Source organism: Amaranthus tricolor, chromosome 14 (assembly GCF_026212465.1).
Source record: "Amaranthus tricolor cultivar Red isolate AtriRed21 chromosome 14, ASM2621246v1, whole genome shotgun sequence".
Classification (NCBI taxonomy): domain Eukaryota; kingdom Viridiplantae; phylum Streptophyta; class Magnoliopsida; order Caryophyllales; family Amaranthaceae; genus Amaranthus; species Amaranthus tricolor.
In genome coordinates this window covers 10,867,781-10,888,278 of record NC_080060.1, presented here as the reverse complement: position 1 = coordinate 10,888,278, position 20,498 = coordinate 10,867,781, and the positions used below count along the sequence as shown (strand labels likewise).

Here is a 20,498-nt window from a genome sequence, read left to right as displayed (position 1 = left end):
ATTTGGTCTTTTGTGTATAATTTGTAATATATATGTAGATGTATATATTTTTATCGTATTATCACATGTTTATAATGAATGAAATGATGTTAGGTACTCAGAGTTTTCAGCGATGAATCATTCCGCCAAAAATACAGTATGAATTTAATCAAAAATAAACAGAAGATCATATTCAAATAGGGAAAATGCTCTCGAAAATTCAACACAGTTTCATTCATGTTCAACGAATCCATATCAAATTACATAGTTCATTCGTTAAGTTAAACCACCGCCGTTAACTAATATTGCTTCTTCAACTTTCTCATAATTCTCTCAGTCTCTTCTTTCATATGTTCCATATCATCTATTTGTCTCTTGAGATTAAATACCTCATCTTTAAGCTCTTGTTTTTCTTTTTCAAGCGTTGGTACCCTTCGGAGCAACCCACCTAAAGTACGTGCATCCGAATCCTTCACCCAAGTAGAAAGGACAAGCAACAAAATCACAGCCTGGATCGAAGTCGCTCCAATCTGTATTAATCTAAACTTCATAACCACAATCAGAAAGCTCTTCAATAGAATGCTCCTGTGACATCTACGGAACACGTATGATATAGTAACATAAGTAAACATTCAAAAATAATATTAACATTTATAAATTGAGAATAATACTAACATAATACTAACATAATACTTTATGTTACCTTCAAAATCGATTAATTAGAACAAGAATGATGGAGTTTGGATACAATGAAGTAGGGAGATGATGGAGTTATTTATAGAACATAATAACAACGACTATTTTCAACTTCATAACAGCTATTTTTCAATTTTACAACGATTAGTTTAAATCATACAAAACGATCAACAAAAGTCAAATCAAATCAACGGATATGTCGCTGTTACTAACAGCGACATTATGTTTGACCAGTCAAACATTAGGTCGTTGTTAGTAACAGCGACATATCCCTTGACTAAAATTTTGACCATTTCTTTTAATTCGCTGTTAGTAAGAGTGAGTTTACACCAAGTCTAGCTTTGAAGCCAAGGACGCTTATTTTGGGAATAAAGTTTGAATGATGCTTGTTTTCTGATTAAAGTTGTGAAATAATCTTATTTTTTTCAAATTTTCAATTTTACTTTAATAAATAAGAACTTGTCTTATTCATTAAATGTTCAATAGTGTTCAAATAAGTCTTTTAAGGAAAATATTTTTAGTTCTCAATCAATGCTGAGAGTGATAAATTGCTTGAAATCTTATGCTAAAGTAAATTGTGCTTTTGTTATGTATTAGTTACCTTATTAATGGTGTGGCTTGAGGTATTTATAGCCCATCATTGGAATGTTATAGAATGTCTTAATTGCCCTCAACGAATGTCATTTTACAATCCCAAAAATACCGACTCACGTGTTTGGCTACAATTGTTAATGTGGCAAGCACTTATTGGTCCCTCAACGGTGCATTTAATGCCCACTTGAGTGACCTATGCAATGTAGATGTACTCACTGTGTCATTGGACAACCTTTAATTAATGCACCGTCCTTTTATGATTTTTTTTTCCTTCTGTGTTAAGTAATTTCTTCCTCCCTAAATCAGGCATCAACATCTTAATTTCCTCGTTTTTCCACCATCAACTCATTTGGCTGTGTAAATAAGACAATAAAGGGTCTTCTCCCTTTAAAAACAACCTGTTTAGTTTGAAGCAATCTCATAGACACGAGAGAATTATAGAAGACAGCTAAGAAGAGTTGATAGTGCACACAACAGCACAAGTGGAAGTGCACAACAAAATTCTGAATCTTACAATGATCAAAATTAACAATCAACTTCACTGTGGAGAGGATCTCTCCAAAACAGACGAACTATCAAAACGCCGCAATTCGCTTGGCATAATTCCAATATTGTTTTTTACAAAAGACATTTCTTTCCACACTATAATTGCAAATAATCATATCAACATATACTATGCTATTGAACATTGAATTACTAAGATACAAGGGGGTAAAAAGATTTGATGATGAGGTGATCGAAAGATGTAATAAGATATTTCTGGACAACAGTGCCCGGAAGATTAGCCAGGCAAGGTTTATGTAAACTCGATAACTACTGCTGCCATGGTTAGTTAAAACATCCGTCTGCTAAGTTCCATAATATCACTAGAAAACTGTCACAAAATTCGTTTTGGTGACTGAGCTGTCAGCTTAACACCTTACTTCGTAGGAACCAGCCTTTGTAATATAACGAACCCACTCAACAGTGTTGTAGCCACTTTTCTCCCATACCTGCAGCAGTTTGTTAGATAAAGAAAGATTTGGGAGATCACTGATGGTAGAGCAAAATAACTCAAAAGAAAGACAGATACCTTGAGGAAACGAACACGTAATCCTGATGCTGTGAACATAGGAACCTGACAATACAAAATAACAATCAAATTGTGTGACAAGATCATTTTTTTTACCATCAACAATGATCCAAAGAATAAATTGTGTTCCCAGCCTTTGGGAAGAAAAGACATGAGACACTAAAATCTTCCCTCCAACTTCTAAAATTGTAAAGCTCCTATGTATACTAAATTTTTAGTATCCCTCTTTCTTTCTTACATGCCAGGAAAAGATGACACTTGGTTACGCTGTATCATGTTTCATGTCGTGCATTCATACCAGCGTGCTTCAAAGGCTAGGTCCAATTGACTTCACCCCGTGCCAAAAGTTGTGAATGGTGAACCCACAGCACCACATTCATGAACCACTAATGCTGTGACTTGGGCTTTTTGTGTCAAACCACCCTATCAAAATGTCGTATAGCTTTTACATATTTCCTGTAACTACATGGATGTTTATAGCGTAAATGGAAGGTTATATGAGTATAATTTATAAATTTAAACTAAAAAATATCCGTTATCAATGTTTAGTTATAACAAAAAAAGTAACAAAAACTTATTTATGTTTTTCCTTTTTGTGCTGGCCGGGAAAAGTCGTGTCGTGAGTTGTGTCCATGCCGAACAACGAAAAAGGTTGCCCAAGCACGGCCTAAGCACACATAGAGCAATTTGCGGTCATGCCTACCATGTGCTTCTGCTAGGCTGTATTTTTAATGTCATGTGTGCCCTCAGTCTGGCACATTGCCATCACTACATGGAAGGATCTTTAGAAAAGGGTTTGAAGGGTGGGAACATTATAGCCTGGCCATATTGACCTATGCGGTGATACAATAAGGAAAAAGAAGACAAGAAAAACAGATAATATGGGCCAATAGGGAACAAGTGATACAACAAAACGAGAGAGCAAATTACTAAGGGCACAAGTGCGATACTAACGCAAGGGTCAAAGAGGCTGGATAAGCGACTATGGATAAGATAATAGACGGGGTGATGAAGGAATTAGAAAACAAGCCGTATAGAAAAAAAGAGTGAAGGAATACTAGTAAAATCAAGGGAAATAAATAACTCCTACTCAAATTAAGGAAACCAAGTGATAGTTGCAAACATGCAACCTAAACCATCTAAGAATACAAGCAAAATACATTGCTAATTTCTCGTTAAAAGATAACATAACAATAAAGACTCTAGCCATAGAAAAAATTACGATGTTGTCGCGATTGCGGTGACGATTGAGATGTCGAGGACTCGGCACCTCGCAGTGTTACAACTCGTTTCACGAACATTGCTATAAAGAACATTTGATCATAGTATTTCAAGTTTTCTATAACCTGAATTTGAATTAAAGCTTTTAATATGGCTTTTAGAACCTAATACACTTCAAAAAAATGTAATAATTTCTAATATGTTTGAGTAACAACTTATCTTGGTTGTTATCCCATGATTTTAAATCACAAGTTACATAACGGGATTTTGCAATTTGATATGCTCTAAATCCGTCATAAGGCAAATGTTATGTACGTACAACTTCATTTTTATTCCGTGATTCTAACATAACAAACTGACCAAGTCTTGCTACGTTGAAGGATAAAATCCAAAACACCCTCCTCTTGAGTTTCTTCAAAGTTTATCCATAACTCTTTGGCTAGGAAATTGCCAGAAAAGTAGTTTGATTTGATTGCCAGCGTCAGCCTACTTCCATATTCCTTGACACTCTCATTACTTTTCGTTCCCATCATCTCAAATTTCCTCTTTTAATTCAGAATTGCATGAGTTTCTTGATGGTTGCCTTCATAGTCCTCCTTAATCTTATCCCATGCCTCTTTAGGAGTTTCACAAGACATTATGAGTTTAAAGCATTGTGCAAAAACAAGGCCTTCTTGCATCGTATCGATCGTGTTTGTATAGGTTTTCATTAAAAATAAACTGATATTTCCTGTGTGGTAAAGGTGTTAAAAAATCCGCGTTTTAGGACGTTTCGAGTGATATCTCATAATTTCGGCCGATATTTGGCATTATAAGAACCACATCATTCTCGTTAACACATCAATGTTACATTGTGCACTATAATCTAAAGACCACTTTCAAAATAACCAAATGCAAGCAAGACAGACTCTTGGGCATCACTGTCATCTTTTCTTCATATTTTTATATTTGGGCTTATGGTTCGATTAGTTGGAAGAGTAGGATTAACATCATCCTCTACCACATCCCATAAATTTTAAAGCTTTTAAGTAAGCTTCCAGTTTTATGGCTCAAGAATAGTGATATTCCCCTTTGAAGGAGTGGGACAAAATAATATTTAACACCATTAAGAAAGTCGCAATGTTGAATTTCTTTTAATTCATAGTAAGCTGAACATGCAAGAGAGAGAAGGGGAATTAATCTCCGTGTAGGTTGCGAGAAACAAACTTCTATCAAAAGGGTGGAAGGAAAAGTCTTTAACCACCTGGTCAACCCATTGTTTTCTCCTTATTTTTAGCTTAAGCTGTTTTATTATTATTTTTATTTAAACTACAACTATGTATTGAGTTTTGTTAGGTGAGAAAACATTAACATTGTAGTTGTTTCTTTTCTTTTTTCTCTTCCCTATCCTCTTATAACCGCAACACAGGGAAGAAAAGGGAAAAGGAGAGATAAAAGAGATCAGAAGTTTTTTGTGAAGGGATGGGGAAAACAGAAAAAGGAATCAAATGTTGCAGATACGAATGAGAGAAGGTGCAAAGAAACAGAGAGCGGGTTTGGTAACAAAACACGCATATCTACTGGTTTAGACAAATTGGCTTTCTGGCTAAATTTCCCATCTCACAGCAATACTCTCACTTCACTTCAAAGTTCATTTGGGTCTTGGATATGGGTTTCCCAACTTCCCCTTGTTTCACACCAAAGTTAGAAAATAATGTCATTACACCCATAACTCAGAATTCTAATAAGATGATAATTAGATTTCAGACAATGATTCCATGACAAATAGAACAGAGAAACGATGAAACATTCAAAGAATAATTTACAAATTTTTGGTAGCCGAGTCCCTTTCCACATATGCTTCATACACATCATGCTCAATGACTAGCAAAACGAATCAACCCTTTACCAAAATAAATTCTCAAAAATGTAATATTTTTGTGGTATTTTTTCTTTCTAACTAATGCATATTTGTATGTGCTATCCCAAACAATTTCCTTAACTAAACAAAATCAAGTTATATAGAAATAACTAAGCAGAACCAGAATGACAAATTCACAGAAAGAAATGCAACAATAGCAAATCATGCATACCTGGAATTCCATTTGAATTGGGGGCCTTGTTGAGGACTTCTTCTCTCCCATGGTAGAAATCAACTCTACATCAGCACTTAATGTCGACTCTGTCTGACCAGGAAATTTTCTTATCCTGTATATATAACAAATGTCAAAAAGTAAAACTGCAATCTGAAGCTAAAATAAATGGCAGAACACTAAAAAAAACAAGTAAAAAACAAAACATAGCAGGTCCAGCCAGGCAGGTTTACAATATCAAAAAGCTTGTTTATCTAATTACACAAATACCAATTAATATGATGGTACCCTAATGCAAACCAACTAGGTTTCTTCGCTCCCAACAGACCTCAATTAGATTTTAGATATTTGGCATATTTGCTTAGCTGTTAAGAAATTAACATTAAAACTATAGATCAATGCTTCCCTGAATCAATTTGAGATAACTGGGCTAATGGCCAAAATGTTCTCTTATAAATATAAGCATGCTAGTGACAAATTGATATAAGAAAAAAAATGTCTCAGATCTGAATAAAAATACGTATCCCAGCCATTCTCTCACCAGTTACAACTTCAAAGATTTGTTAGATTTGATTGTGTTGAACAATGAAAGAACTCAACAAAGATTGAAAACAGAAATTGCAAAACAAAGAAACAACACACAATTTTGGTAGGGGGGAAAATCCTAATATCAATTTGATATTAGACTATAAAACCATACCTTTGAACAATTGAATGAATATTATTGCTTTAGAGTTTAATGATTAGAAAGTATAATCCAAACTCTACAGCAAGAATCCCTCCTTAGAATGCTTCTGTGATGATTGAAGAAAAAAACCCTAAAAACCTCTCACTAAAACCCTAAGATATGAATCTGGCACTCAATCTTTAATTCACAATTGCTAGATCAATTTGATCTTACATCATATGTACAAGAGATATACAAGAGCCTTATATAGGCTTTGGAACCAAAAGAAAACACAAATGAATACATTTGAATGATATAACAACTCGCGTTTAAAACAGAATACTCGACAGGTTCGCTCGAGTAGGTCGAGTGACTTAAGTGAGTTCGAGTGCCGGTCGAGCGAGAGATCCGAATGAGATCAGTAGCTTCTGATCTCTTGCTCGACCAAGTCGAGCAGCTTGGTAAGGTCAAGCCATGGTTGAGCGAGCATCAGGTTTTCATTGTTTTCCACTAACCTTCAAAAGCTCCATTTACCATGTAAAACTTGCAAACCTCATACATCAACTACATATTCTCAGTTTGGATTATTGAGTCACCATAACATAACATCCTTCCATACAGCACATACCAAGAACAGTTTGGAAACCATATTCTACTATGAATATATATCATTATAGAAGTATTTCTTCTAATCACTTAATGTTTGCATCCACAAAGCCCAAATCAGATTTTGGATTCCCAAACAAAGCCCCATATTCAAGTTCCCTGAACAGACTCCTAATATCCAAACCCCATAATGCTGAACTTTTATCATACCAAAAATTGGATTCATGGCTGCAACTGCGGCGATTCAAAACCCAGAGTCAAGTAACTTAAGTAACAACAACAAAGGCTTAAAATTCGACGAGTTCAATAAGTTAGAACAACTACTCAGATTGATTCGTGAATACAAGTAATCACCAGAATCAGATCTGCGAAAACAAATAATTCATTACAGTGCAAACAGAATCAAATCGCTTCAAGAATACAAGTAATCACCAAAATAGCATTCTGCACAAACAAATAATTCATTACGGTGCAAACAGAACTCAGTTCACATTTTAAGAAATCATTCCTAAAAAACAATTTAAAGTCATAGCACATAGTTGTTGAGATACCATAACAGATTTATGTGTAACACCTTCATGCAATCATAAGAACAAGTTTACAAGGTAGGGAGCAAACCAATAACTAAGTAGAATGTAAATTGAAAGGATGGCAGATAAAAACAAAAAGAAAAACTTACTTCCAGACTAAGCTATCAATAGATGGATTATACTTTGCTCTACCAGAAGTCACTTGGAAGTTTGTATTTGCTGTTTGTTTGGGAACTGGAATTTTGATCACAACTCCAAGAGCAAACATTTTTGCACCAAACACACTCTTGACCTGCAGAGAAGAATTTGATTTATAGCCTTTGTCACAAGAAAAAAATATAAGAAAGAACTAATGTTTGGCGTCACAAGAGAATCTGTAGAAGGTACAACCTTAACATTGACTTCCATACGTGTCCTACCCAATTCCTTGATCGTCGGCAATACCCGGAAGGGGAGATTAACACCCTCAGTAATACGATATCTGAAGCATCCGAGCAGAGGAAAATATATAGAGATCAGAAAGAGTCGCGCAAACAAATTTAACATTCTGAATATGATATCTGAAGTTTGAACATTTTAAGTATTCGGAACAGAGAAAATTAGACGAGTCCAGGTTAAAATTTCAAGACAACTTCAGAGAGAAGAGATTAGGCAAGCCAGAAGGCCTAGAACCGAAATACGAAATGATATATGTGGATCATTGCATGCTTTTGAGTCAACAAGTAGAAAACCTCGGTTTTCAATACAATAATTAGCCAAAACATGATTTTACAGTAAGAAAGACTAAAGCACTCGTCACTCGAGTAGAGCAGATGATTCATTGCTCCAAATAAAGTCATCATAAAAGAATCTGTTTAATATGAGTTGTAAACTGCAAACATATAAACATATACTTTAAATGTAATTTCATGTTATGTATTGATATAAAGACTTATGAGCTTACTTCATCAGTTCAAATTCACCATCTGGAGGGACAAAGCTGACAGTCTTCTCTGAGTTGAACCTCGTCAAATTCACACATTGGTGAAATGTTACATCATCCAACTCAATTGTCTTTCCACTGAGAAAGAGAAGCACAACAAAGGTTACTAAATCAACAACCAAATATATGACCAGAACCATATGCATCGTAAAGCCTTATTACCATGACAACAATTGAATACCAAAGTTTATAATAAATAGGGGCCTTATTCCGGAGGTAAACATAAACTTCCATCCCAAAAATATTAAATGGTTCCTCATAGTTCCACAGACATGAATATCAGAGCCATCATGCTGTATCTACAAACGAATTGGACCTTAGGGGATCAGGACAATTAGCCAATACACAATAGTCAATTCTCTACCTTGATAATGTATGTGGTTGTACACCACAAAAACACCTTGCTTGTATCCCAAAAGCGCAGGACTTGTTATATGACCGCCGATCAGAAATTCGAAAAGCAAGTACTTCTCGTGAGCTGACACTAGAGCAATGCATAATGAACAAAGGGACACTTAAATAGCTAGGAGGATTACAGTGTTGAATAAGATATATTATTGGCATGGAATACTGATAGCATAAGCTCCAAGAAAAGCTCCTGAAGTGGCAGTAGATATGGTCTTACATTCTTTAGTGGCCAAGGTAGGAAAATACATGAACTAGAAGACACCTTAAGGAATGGTATGTCAAAGTTAACACTCCTACAAAGTCCTTCAAAAGATTAGAGGATTTAGTTTATTAATATTGATGAGAATATGGTTTCCAACAAGACTTGTCTTCATTTGGCTGAACTTACCGTAATTTTTTACATTTTAAAAAAATAGAGTTATGAAATTCTTAGCTGTAACTTTCCTATCTGCATTAGTTGTAGTTTTGATTTCGCTGTAGAAACGAGGCCATTACCACAAATTCTCAAATTAAATTTTAGTTTCTCCGGTTTTTCTACTTGAAAAGGGCTTTGCCATCAAACAAGCTGGTAAAACCGATTCTTTGGTGTGGTTCTTAGTAAACATTGATTTTATCAGATAAGTGGAAGAAACATTGTATCATCCACATGTCATACACTTCAAGACCTTTATCATCTAACATAATTCCCAGACCTTGATGCTTTCCAAAATGTAAGCAGAGCACATAATCAATGATAGATTGACAGAGTTTATGTTACTTTAGCCGTCATTTAGGAGCACAGCATATAGTAAAATGTAGATATATTATCATGAGAAATTATCATTGTCTGCACATAGTATGACTAACAGAGTTAAATGTACACAGACATCAATAATCAACATTACCATACTAGATGATGAGAAAAGAGCAAGTATCCATATTCCATAGAGTTTATTCTTTAACATGATAACACATGCAGCATCACAAGAATCAAAATACTGCAAGGGACACAATGGTGGTTGAATGTATGAACCTGAACTGTAAAACGAAAGTGAAAAAAAAGGAAATGAATGACAAGGACGAAAAATGTATGATTGAAGCTACCTTTTTGCTGGACGCGCTTTCAATTGTGACTCTTTCTCCAAACCAATTTTATCATTTAATCCCAGCTTCAAATCAGGCATTCCCGACAGGAAGCACTTCATAAGAATCTTTCCCGTAACATCACACCGCAGCACACTACCTGCAAAGATCAACATTATATAAGAAACCATATAAGAGCAATATGTAATCAAAACTCCGGTCTATGATACTCAAACTTGGGTATTTGAGTCAAACTCGAATTTTTGGTTTGAATTAGAGTGTCAATGTGTCATGCCTATATTGGAGTGTCAAGAATCAGACACAGGTCCTTTAGGTGAAACAAAGAGTCGGCGTAACATTAACCACGCCCAACCCCACCCCCTCCCCCCCCCCCCCCCCCCCCCAAAAAAAAAAAAGACCAACAAGTTGGTTGCAAAAAAAAAAGAAAAGTGGAAAACCCTTAACAACCTTTTGAAGACATAAGAAGATTGACACTTTCCACAATATCTAGGAACACCTGCACGAAGAGGCTATAGTCAGCAAAAGTGACAACAATGTATCATATCAAACTCACTGAAAAGACAGAAGCATATAACCTCATTCTTCTTATAAACAAGACCTTCTCTTCGCCATCCAACAGCGCCAGTTACTTGCAACGTTGCATTTGGCACTGGTTTATCACTAGGCTGACAACGTAAACAAAAAACAAAAATGATATCAGATAGAATATAGACTACACTTCAGCAAGTACTAGTCAACATATCTCAGCAGCAAAAATTTTCTGATAATATTATCAAGCAAATAACATCCATACCTTCGACGAAAATGGTGAACGTACACCCTCTTGCGTAATGTAAAGCTTTAAAATTTCAGGTGAAAGATTCTGTGGGTATCCAAAATCCATGATTTCTGTATTTTTAAAATTATCAGGACATAATAGTCTCCATAGAACATAATAAGACAGCGTAAGAATGAAAAAACTGCTGATATGAACACCAACACTAGACAGCATAAAGCACAATGATTCCACAAAATTATATAGGCAACCAACATAGTATCCAGCCTAAACGTACGGATTGCCTTTTAAATAGCTTAGTAAGATTGCCTTTAACCGTATTCGAAATTCAGATTCATTGTTTAATACCCACACTCAAGTTTCAGTGAAGTCATAGACTAGAGCATCAAACATTGTCTCTGAAAAAAAAAATTTTAAGACACCACAATAATTAGACACGCTTAATCACTCAAACGAAAGAAATTACTGTTACACATATTGCGTGCCTTACTATTAAGGTTTCAACTTCTCTTATCACATTTGACAGCAGAGAAGTATACAGCAAGATATCATTGACATAATTCCGATGAATTCTGACACATAGACAAGGATAACTCAAGGCAAACATGACAATGGATTTCACGAGATGCATTTCATACCATCTAACAGCTCATATATCAGGACAAAATTATTTCGAATAGCATCTTCATCAAATTGTCCACCAAAGTAAGATTTGAAAAGATTCACAGCCTGCAAAGATAGGTAAAATCATAATTAAGCAATTTTTTTCACTGAAAACAATATTAAGCCAAAAACTCTTCAATGTGGCTTCCTTTTTCACAAATTGAAAGTCTGAAATACACTTGTAAAAGATTACAGCTTGCTGACAAGGAGATTGGACAGCTAAATTGATATTCCTATAATCCTATTACTTTAAGAGAAAAAAAAACTTTTGAGTAGAAGAATAATAAAAAAAAGTAAAAATCTCTATCAAAAAAGAAATGCAAGTTAGAAATTTGAAACAAAGAAATCATTCTTTAAGTTGTTGAACACAATATTAGTTTCAGGCAATTTCTTCTTGAAAGACACTCAAATTTAATTTAAATCCTTCTTTTTAGCCTGAGATCTCCCCACGTGTTTTTCATTTTAGCTCTAGCCTCTAATATATGTGCTTAAAATGAGTTACATAAATCCTAAAATTTACCACCTTAAAATGGTATTTTGCTCCAACGTGTGGTATAAGTTCTTTTTATATTAAATTCAAGAATTACAACTTTGACGTTACTGAAGATTCCACCATCTAATTCACTTCAACAAGAGGTTGCTCGGTACAAGTTTTGTAAAAGGGGAAGGATGTGATCAGAAGGAGATGTAGTTGGTTTAGAATCACACAACAATAATGCCAAAGTCATATTCCCTACAAAATGGGGTCGGCTCATTCAATGTCAATCTCAAGCCCAGATAAAAGAGGGCGGTTGTGATAGGTTATGTTAACTCATTTTAGAATCCTCACATAGATTCATAAAAGGGGATGGATCCATTTAAAGAGTTACCAGATTTGTCAAAAGATCTTTTATAAAAAGGGAATGAATAGGTGGAATGTGACAAACTCACGAAATAGGCAAGCTCTAGTTAAGCACCAAAAAAAGACAGGTTGACTGACTATAATATCCTCCATCTAGGATTAAGGTAATGTAAAAAATATCCTCCATCTAGGATTGATGATAATTTCAACCAATAAAATTAACAAATAACTTGAGTCGGCTATTATCAAGTAAATAAATTCTAAGAAAGCTATACCAAACCTACAATCAAAATGTAGATAAGCTTTATAATTCACCGTGTGCACCATAAAACAAAGTTAGGAAAGATGATTAGATATAAAGGGATGAGAATACATAACAGAAGAGAAGTGATACTTGAAGGATAACTCTATGTGAAGAATTAACATATATCATCTTGGAAGAACTTAGAAAAAGAGAAAATATAATTTAAAAGAAAAAAATTACCTCAACAACAAACTTGAAAGCACAAGCTACATTAGCATTGCTACTGACGACAATTACAATATACACATTGCTAATTCTCATATAAAGAAAAGAGCAGCCTCCTATCTGCCTCACCGGACATGTACCAAGTTCCTTTGTTTGCATAATATGCATTCGGAATGCATCGACCATATTTCCCCTAAAGACAAGCATTTAAAAAAATCATATGCCCATTCAAAACAAATGTGGATCAGACAAATGCAATATCTTTTGGATGATATCGTGATAGTGAACTGAACAAAACAAGAAGAAAATTTTCTTTTTTTCCAATCCCTTTAGTCTGGAATCTAGACTCTAATCATAACACATACACCACACACCACACACCACACACCACACACCACACACAAACACCTTCTTTCAGGGGAGGGGAGGGAGGGAGAGGAGGTGACAAACTAACAGCAATACACAATAAAGTTATTAAATACCAATCATGCAACATACTACAAATCATGGTTTATGATGTAACATTTGAGAAATTAATGTTTTAGAATTAGGAATTTAAAATAAATAGTATGAATAGAATACTATTTGGGCCAAATATAGATGAAATTAGGAATAGGTGATTAGGTTTAGGACAACAAGAATAGCTCTTCTATGGTTAAAAGTAAGAATAAAAAGAAAAAAATAAAAATAAATAGATAATAGAAATAATAATCAATCAAAAATCAGTTTATATCTTTCTACAAATCACTATTCATCTTCTCCTAAAACCCCTTCCCCAAACCCTAACTCATTGTACACCAAGAACCCACAACAATTTCCTTCGAAAATTCCCTTCCTTCTCTTTTTCTCTGATTTTTAAGCATCATCACAGCATTCACCTCCTTTCCTTCCTCTAATTTTCGAAATCTCTCCTTGATTTTTCTAAAGAAGACGAACATTGGTCCTTCTTCCTATTCTGTGTGAGTTTCGAATGAGGACAACATCAACCTTCTTCCTCCTTTGTTTCACTAAGAAATTAAAGCCACAACATCTTGTCCAACAACTTTTTTTCCTTGGTTCAACATTACCGAAAATTCATTTCAAGAGGTATCCATTTTTTTTTCTTTTTTTTTTTGCTGACTCTTACATTGATATATACATATACTCACTTTTCCTTATGTCATGTTATTGTTTCATTCATTGTTGTACTTACCAAATCATTAATCTTGAAGATTATCTTACTTTTCCAAGATTTGATGATAAAATTTGTTTGGTATTTAAGTATGCAAGTGATGATTAATGTTTAATTGTATAAATTGAGATTATGGATTTGATGGAGGGAAATACTTGCTAACATTACATGATAGATATTTTAACATTCTTGGATGAAGTACTAGATTTTGGTGGACTTGTGGATTGTAGGTTGGAATAATTATGTTTGTATTATTTAAAGGTAATGATTAGTAGTAAATCATGAGATGTGGACTAAGTTTGTTGAATCTTGTTGCTTAGTCTGAAATTCATGAACATTGTAACTAAGAAATAAGTAGAGAATGTTTGTTATTGGTAAGGTTTTGGATAGTTTGTTGGATCTTGATTTTGAGTTTGAATTTACTCATTTTGTGTTTAAATTGAAATATAAAGAGAATTATGGAGGTAAGTAAGCTTTAAAAGAATGTAAACAAGTTTAGATCGCGGTTGTAAGATCTTGATGACATATTAGGGGTTTTGGTTAGAACATGCACAATTCTTTATAATTAGAAATGCTAGAATAGAATCTCTACAATTATAGTAGAAGATGTAATAAGTTGTATGTTAGTATACTAGCATCGAAAGCACTGTGGTGAATAGTGATGTTATGTATATTGTTATGCTTTAGGAGACGACTACGTTGAGGAGCCTTACTAGCTGATTACGGCAAACCAGTTTTGACTTCCTGAAGCGTCTTGTTGGTGATTAGTTTTATTTTGTGCAATTACTTATGCAGATATTGTAATATGGGATCTGACCAGACAACATTTCTTGAAAATAGTTTTACTAAAGTTCTTTTGCAATTGAAAATCATTGAGACTACTTTGTTGCAAATACTTATGCTGATATTGTAATATGGGTCCGTGCATCGAGCTTGTGGGCTGGGCATTGACGGAGTAAAGGGACATTGTCCCCTACTCAGGCAAATTGTCATAGACATATTGACTAGCTTTACCCGAGAATGACATAACCTTAAAGCTATGGGGTTCCTCTCAACTAGACTCCTAATGCACACAAAGAATTAAGACTAATGTTTCTTTTAGGTCTTTTATTCGATTTTCATGTTATGTTATGTTTTGGATTGCTTCTTTTCATTCAGTTAAATCTGACTCCCTGTTGTTTTTTCTTTTATATTCCTCTCAGATGTGTAGTAGCCGGGAAGGGAGAGATATATGAGGTGATTAGAGCACTCGTAGTGGACTTTTGGTTTGGTTGACTAGTTGCTGTAAAGAATATTTGGTCCTTAGTGAAGTTTTGTAATTGTTTGATTTTGTAGAATCATCTTGGACTTGTATAGTTTCTGGTTATATTTTGGATTGTAGTTTGGTTGCTTGGACTCGAGATCAATTATTATAGTTAGTTTAGACCCTATGACACCCCTTTAGAGGTCATGGTTTGAGATATAGGTTCTTAGGGTTATGTAAACCCCGTAATGACCAATCTTACTTAGTCATTAAGTAAGTCAGATTATCACGCATGATCATGGGATCTGACTAAGTTTTACTAAGCTAGTTGTCACTAACTTACCACTCACTCTCCTCCTTAATCTGGGCTTGGACCGACAATAAGCAACAAACACTCACTGTTTTGTTGAGAAAAAAAGGAAGGTATTGCAAGTATCAAGAGTGAGAAAGATGTTATAACGGTTGCAGTGAAAGGGTAGTGGATCATGGATGTGATTATTTGAACCATGAAAAGTTAGTTTCAAGTTGGAAATTGTTATAAGTAAACTACATTAGGATATTGGGGAAATAAATAACCTTCCTTGGTCTTTAACACTCCCTCTAAAATAAAATTTCCATCTTCCTCTTGAAAAATGAAAGCCACTGATCCCTTATTTGTCTTACTCTTACTTCTAGCATATAGGGATGTAAATAATAAGACAAAGAATGAAGCCCAAAGTTCTAGTTAACATAAAAGTTCAGCAGAACTCCACATACATTAGGATCAACAGCTAACAGTACAATATTTCATTAGTCCAATGTCATTAAGTGACTCCCACCCTCACCCTTATTATATCTTGTTAGTGATAGCAAATCTCACTCTTATACGCGCAAAACATTGGCTATTGATAGAAAACACTTTAACAAGCTTTGACAAATTCATATTTTCACAGACCCGTTGACACTTAGCTATTAAGCAACAAATTGCAAATAGTATCACATCACAATCTGCAATGTACCTGTTATGGTTTTTGAAACTCAACCAACCATGTGAATAGAGAAGAGAGGGAGAAGATAAGAATTTTTAGGAGAGGAGAAGAAATCTAGATGAGGAGAAGTTTTATTTCATTTTTATTTCATAAAATCTAATACACCCTTATATCCCCTTTTATAGTAGTAATTACCAAGAATATCACTAATATCCACTTATAACTAATTACAATCTTACAACCAAATGTACCTATTAACAGTACCCTTAATCAATAAACAAATCAAGGAATTCACATCCACTTCATTTCCCCATTATAATTTATAAAAACCAATAAACAGCAAACTATAGCATAATTCTAAATTCGACTATCTCATAATTTCACTCAGTAACAGCAAGATCAACATCATCACCAGCAAACTTATTCACATAATAAGGCAACACTCAAGCACTTAACTAACAATCAAACCATCAACCATTTAGGTTGAAAAGGAGTACGATGGTATTAGATTATGCAGGTATTTTTATGTGGACCAGGCAAATCAACTTCAATTATCACCAAATACATAAATTATCAAAAAAGAGAGAAAGCTAAGTACCCGACATCATCGCGATAGAGGCGATTGATAAGAACATCGCCACGAAGATTCAAGAAATATATTGCAGAAGCTGCCACCGGCATCTTAGAACCAGTGGATCTAAAATCCACTGACGAAATTCAAACCAAAATAGAGCTTTGAAATCGATCGAAGAAATTTTGTTAAGATCTAGGGTTTGCTTTTTGTGAGCAATTATTGAAACAAATTTGGGAATTAATTGTCATTTCCGCAAATTGTAACTGCATTAAAAATATTTTTCGAGCTACAAAATGAAGAGCAAAACAGGAAAGCTACTAAAATGGTCAGACATTCGAAGAGAAAAATGGTACAAGGAGAAAATTGGGAGAAGTACCACTTTCTTTAAGTCATGCCTTTGATTCCATAATTCAACACTAAGCTGACTCGATCCGGAAAAAACTTTATACACCCGGTGGGTAGACTACCCGGGTGACATGGCAGTGATGTGTATGAATACATAAATTACATGGCAAGATAATGTGTAAGATGAAATGAAAAAAAAAAGCATTAATTACTTATGACAATTAATTAATGTCATGTTTGAGAATAATGATTTTATTTGAAAATTTAGAATTGACTCAAATTTATTGTTTGACAAATAAAAAAATTTCAAATTAAGATTTTGATCAAATTTCACCATTGTTTTTAAAGTAGTTAAAGTTGAGAATTTGAGAATAACTACTCAAACCTATTCTTCATTTATGATTTCATAATTGAAATTAATAATTTGAAATGAAAAACTTATTCTCAACTACATAAGTAAATTTAAAAAGGCTATGATTCAAACTTCAAACTCCATATTCAATATCAGATTATTAATTTTGTTACTAGCTAGCTATTTCTACTACAAGGTTTATGGTGGTGACTGTGGGACTTAGCTGGGCAGTATTTCCAGGTGGTGCTGGTTGTCGTGAAATTCGGTGGAGCCAGAGGATGATATTGGTGGTGATGTGAATACTAATTTCTTACAGGGAAGGTGAAGGGGTGTCAAGGAATCAACTTAAGCTTTTGGTTGAGATGGTTCCTTGATATGATATTAAAAGCCAACATGACAAGAAGTCATGGGTTCAAATCTTAACCTCCTCTCATTAAAGATGAAATATTCAGCGCATATGCACATCCACACTTCTAGTCCAATGGGCTCTCGTGTGAAAGGGCGTTTTAAAGTATATAACATATCCTGAGCCTCAACCATCGGTTTAAACTATTGGTTAAGATGGTTCCTTGACAAGGGGAAGGGAAAGGGGAAGGAGAATGGGAAGTCTAACGGGCTCCTAGTAGAATATCTCTAAATAGCCATTATAAAAAATATATACACTAAGACGAATCTAACGAGATCTCACATAAATATATCTTTTATATACGTCTCGAAATCTTTAATCAAATTTCTCTTTCCTTAAAGTAGAATATTCTAAATGAAAAGAACATTAGAAGACAAAGGGATGAGTAAAAGAGAAAAAAAATCTTAGTATTCTTCTTGCTAATAAATATTAGTTAGATAGAAGAAAAAAAAACCCTTCGTTTTTCTAAACTCAATTCCAAAAAATTTTCATTGGAGAAAATTGAATTTTTTCCTCAGATTACAACTGATACCTTTATTGGAATATCATTAAAATAGCAGTAAGTGTTCAATTTTCATTGAGATTAGTCAATGACTTTATTGAAGTAGCAAATAGCAATATTATGAATACAACTAATTGCTCAAGACTTGACTAAACCTAGAACCAAAAAAACAAATATAAACAATTAGACACCCAATGAAAATCAAGAGCTAATTCAGGATCAACATGAAAGCCTTTAAGAACAAGAAAATCGAGAATAAAAGCAAAATAATTCAAATGTTGGAAGAAATAGAAGGTTGGAATTGAATTTTAATTTTTTGGGTTATTTTATTATTAAGTCAGACTATTAATCTAAAATCATGAGGTTAGTGTATAGTTATTTAAATGTATTTAAGTGATTATTTCCAAGACATTATTGATGTATGAGTATGGGATTAATGTATTTTCATTATTGTATAATTATTTTAGTTGGTTATTTTCAAGACATCAAATCACATTTTATTTTTGATCATTTTAACGCCACATCATCTGCCACTAAATGCCACATCATTTGCCACCTCAATTGGGTAAGTGACTCGGTGGGTTGATCTAGCTTCTCCCACTCGATCCTATGAAAAACTACGACTTGAAGCCCAAGAAAAAAATTTAATTTTGAGTTCCATAATATAATCCGACTTTGAATCAAAGTCGAATTGGAGGTGTATCTTAGAAAAATTCTGATTTCAAACTCGAATTCGACTCCGACCTTACTCCGACTCCAACTCGATCCGACATTCGACTCCAACTCAATTCGACATTCGACTCCGATTCCAACTCGGACTTTTGTCCTATTATTTAAGTTTATAGTTTATTTATCGAAATAGAAATGAAAGCTAGATTAGAGTCTAAGAACAATCTTCAAACTCTAATATCACCAAGATCGAAAAGGTTTGAAGTACTTGATGAACTAATATGATTTCAATGAATTAACAATGTTTGAAAAAAAAATAAGCAATGCAAATGACACAATGATTTAAGAAGGTTCACCCAATTTTGACTACGTCCTCCGTGATGTGTAGTTTCTTATTTATACTATTTCAATGGAGTATAACAACTTTTACAAATGAAGTATTACAATTGAGTAAGAGAATCAAAAGATATGTGTTTGGGCTTAGGGTTTGTGTTTGATGTGTTAGATGAGCATATGAGCTCTCTATTTTATAGAGACTAATTACATTTAATGAGTACAAAAAGCTTATACAAAAAATTAACTATATTAATCAGCTCCAAGAAGTTGAAACAACTAAAAACAACATCCTAGGCATTTTGACAATGCCTCTCATTCGAGCCTATATGCTGCTCGTTCGAGCGGCTCACAACAGCAACACTAGTGACCTTCTAACTCAAGTTCTCGTTAGAGCACTAACCCCGCTCGTTCAAGCACTTCTTCAGTTGAACCTTTTGACTTCTTCTGATCATGATACTCGTTCCATGCACTTAAGATTCTTCTTTTGCTTTGTTCGAGCACTTAGTAAAGGAGCATAAAACTGATGCACTTACTCATTAAATAATTATTCATCATGCCATTTATCAACCATGTTTAAGACTCTTTTCAATATCTCTATAATTTCAAGCATTGATCATCATACTTAAACACACACTTTAACACACACATTAAGTCACACTTAATCACCCATCAACATACTTATAGGATTCCATCTCTATGCACTCATACAATGCATAGAGTTGATTGTGCACTCAAATCATAATATTCCTTTAAAAGGAAATCTAAAGGAAATCTTCTAATACTTCAAAGTAACTATTAGAGCAAGTGCCAAAACTCTTAACAATGACGTTAACTTTGAATATATAATCGAACATGCTTTGTCTTATACTTTGGAGAAGGATGATAGAGATATATCGAGTTGCGATGTTTTAAGGTTTTGATCGATTCATGAAGTGATTAACGTGGGGAAAATAAGGCTTCACTAAGGTGTAGAGTCATGCCTTAAACGAGGCAGGGCATGAGAAGTGGGTTGCTCGAACAAGGCAACGAGAAAATAACAAACAGAAGGTAGCTAGATGATATACTCGTTCGAGCTCATCATGTGCTCATCCAAGCACAGTGAGAAGCAACAGTCAATAACATTCTGACATGAGTGCTCGTTCAAACAGTGATTTGGCTCATTTGAGCAAGGCCTTTTGGATTCCCAGTGTATAGTTTTCTACGGTTTTGGGGCATTGAAGGATGTGCATTATTTCTGTTTATTAACATGCTTTATTATAAGAATTAATGTATTA

At 34.1% G+C, this 20,498-nt stretch overlaps 1 protein-coding gene across 1 annotated transcript; it reads right to left on the bottom strand.

The window, feature by feature from the left end:
- Positions 1-1,758: 1,758 nt before the first annotated feature.
- LOC130799654 (AP-2 complex subunit mu-like) lies at positions 1,759-17,076 on the bottom strand. Its single transcript, XM_057662825.1, has 13 exons — positions 16,639-17,076; positions 12,674-12,851; positions 11,324-11,414; positions 10,704-10,798; positions 10,486-10,575; positions 10,358-10,406; positions 9,911-10,049; positions 8,381-8,497; positions 7,828-7,918; positions 7,587-7,729; positions 5,635-5,749; positions 2,342-2,386; positions 1,759-2,261 (listed from the first exon to the last, which is right to left on the bottom strand). The coding sequence occupies exons 1-13, from the start codon at positions 16,719-16,721 to the stop codon at positions 2,181-2,183; spliced, it is 1,317 nt and encodes a 438-aa protein (XP_057518808.1). The 5' UTR covers positions 16,722-17,076; the 3' UTR covers positions 1,759-2,180.
- Positions 17,077-20,498: the final 3,422 nt, after the last annotated feature.

What these genes read in the sequence shown, in the direction of transcription:
- LOC130799654 (XM_057662825.1), bottom strand. Translation starts at nt 16,721, where the DNA reads ATGCCGGTGGCAGCTTCTGCAATATATTTCTTGAATCTTCGTGGCGAT. An exon ending in TCTTCTTATGTCTTCAAAAG is followed by an intron (nt 10,050 to 10,357) that starts GTTGTTAAGGGT and finishes TGATCTTTGCAG; the next exon opens with GTAGTGTGCTGCGGTGTGAT. An exon ending in AAAGCGCGTCCAGCAAAAAG is followed by an intron (nt 8,498 to 9,910) that starts GTAGCTTCAATC and finishes TCTCTTTCTCAG; the next exon opens with TGGAAAGACAATTGAGTTGG.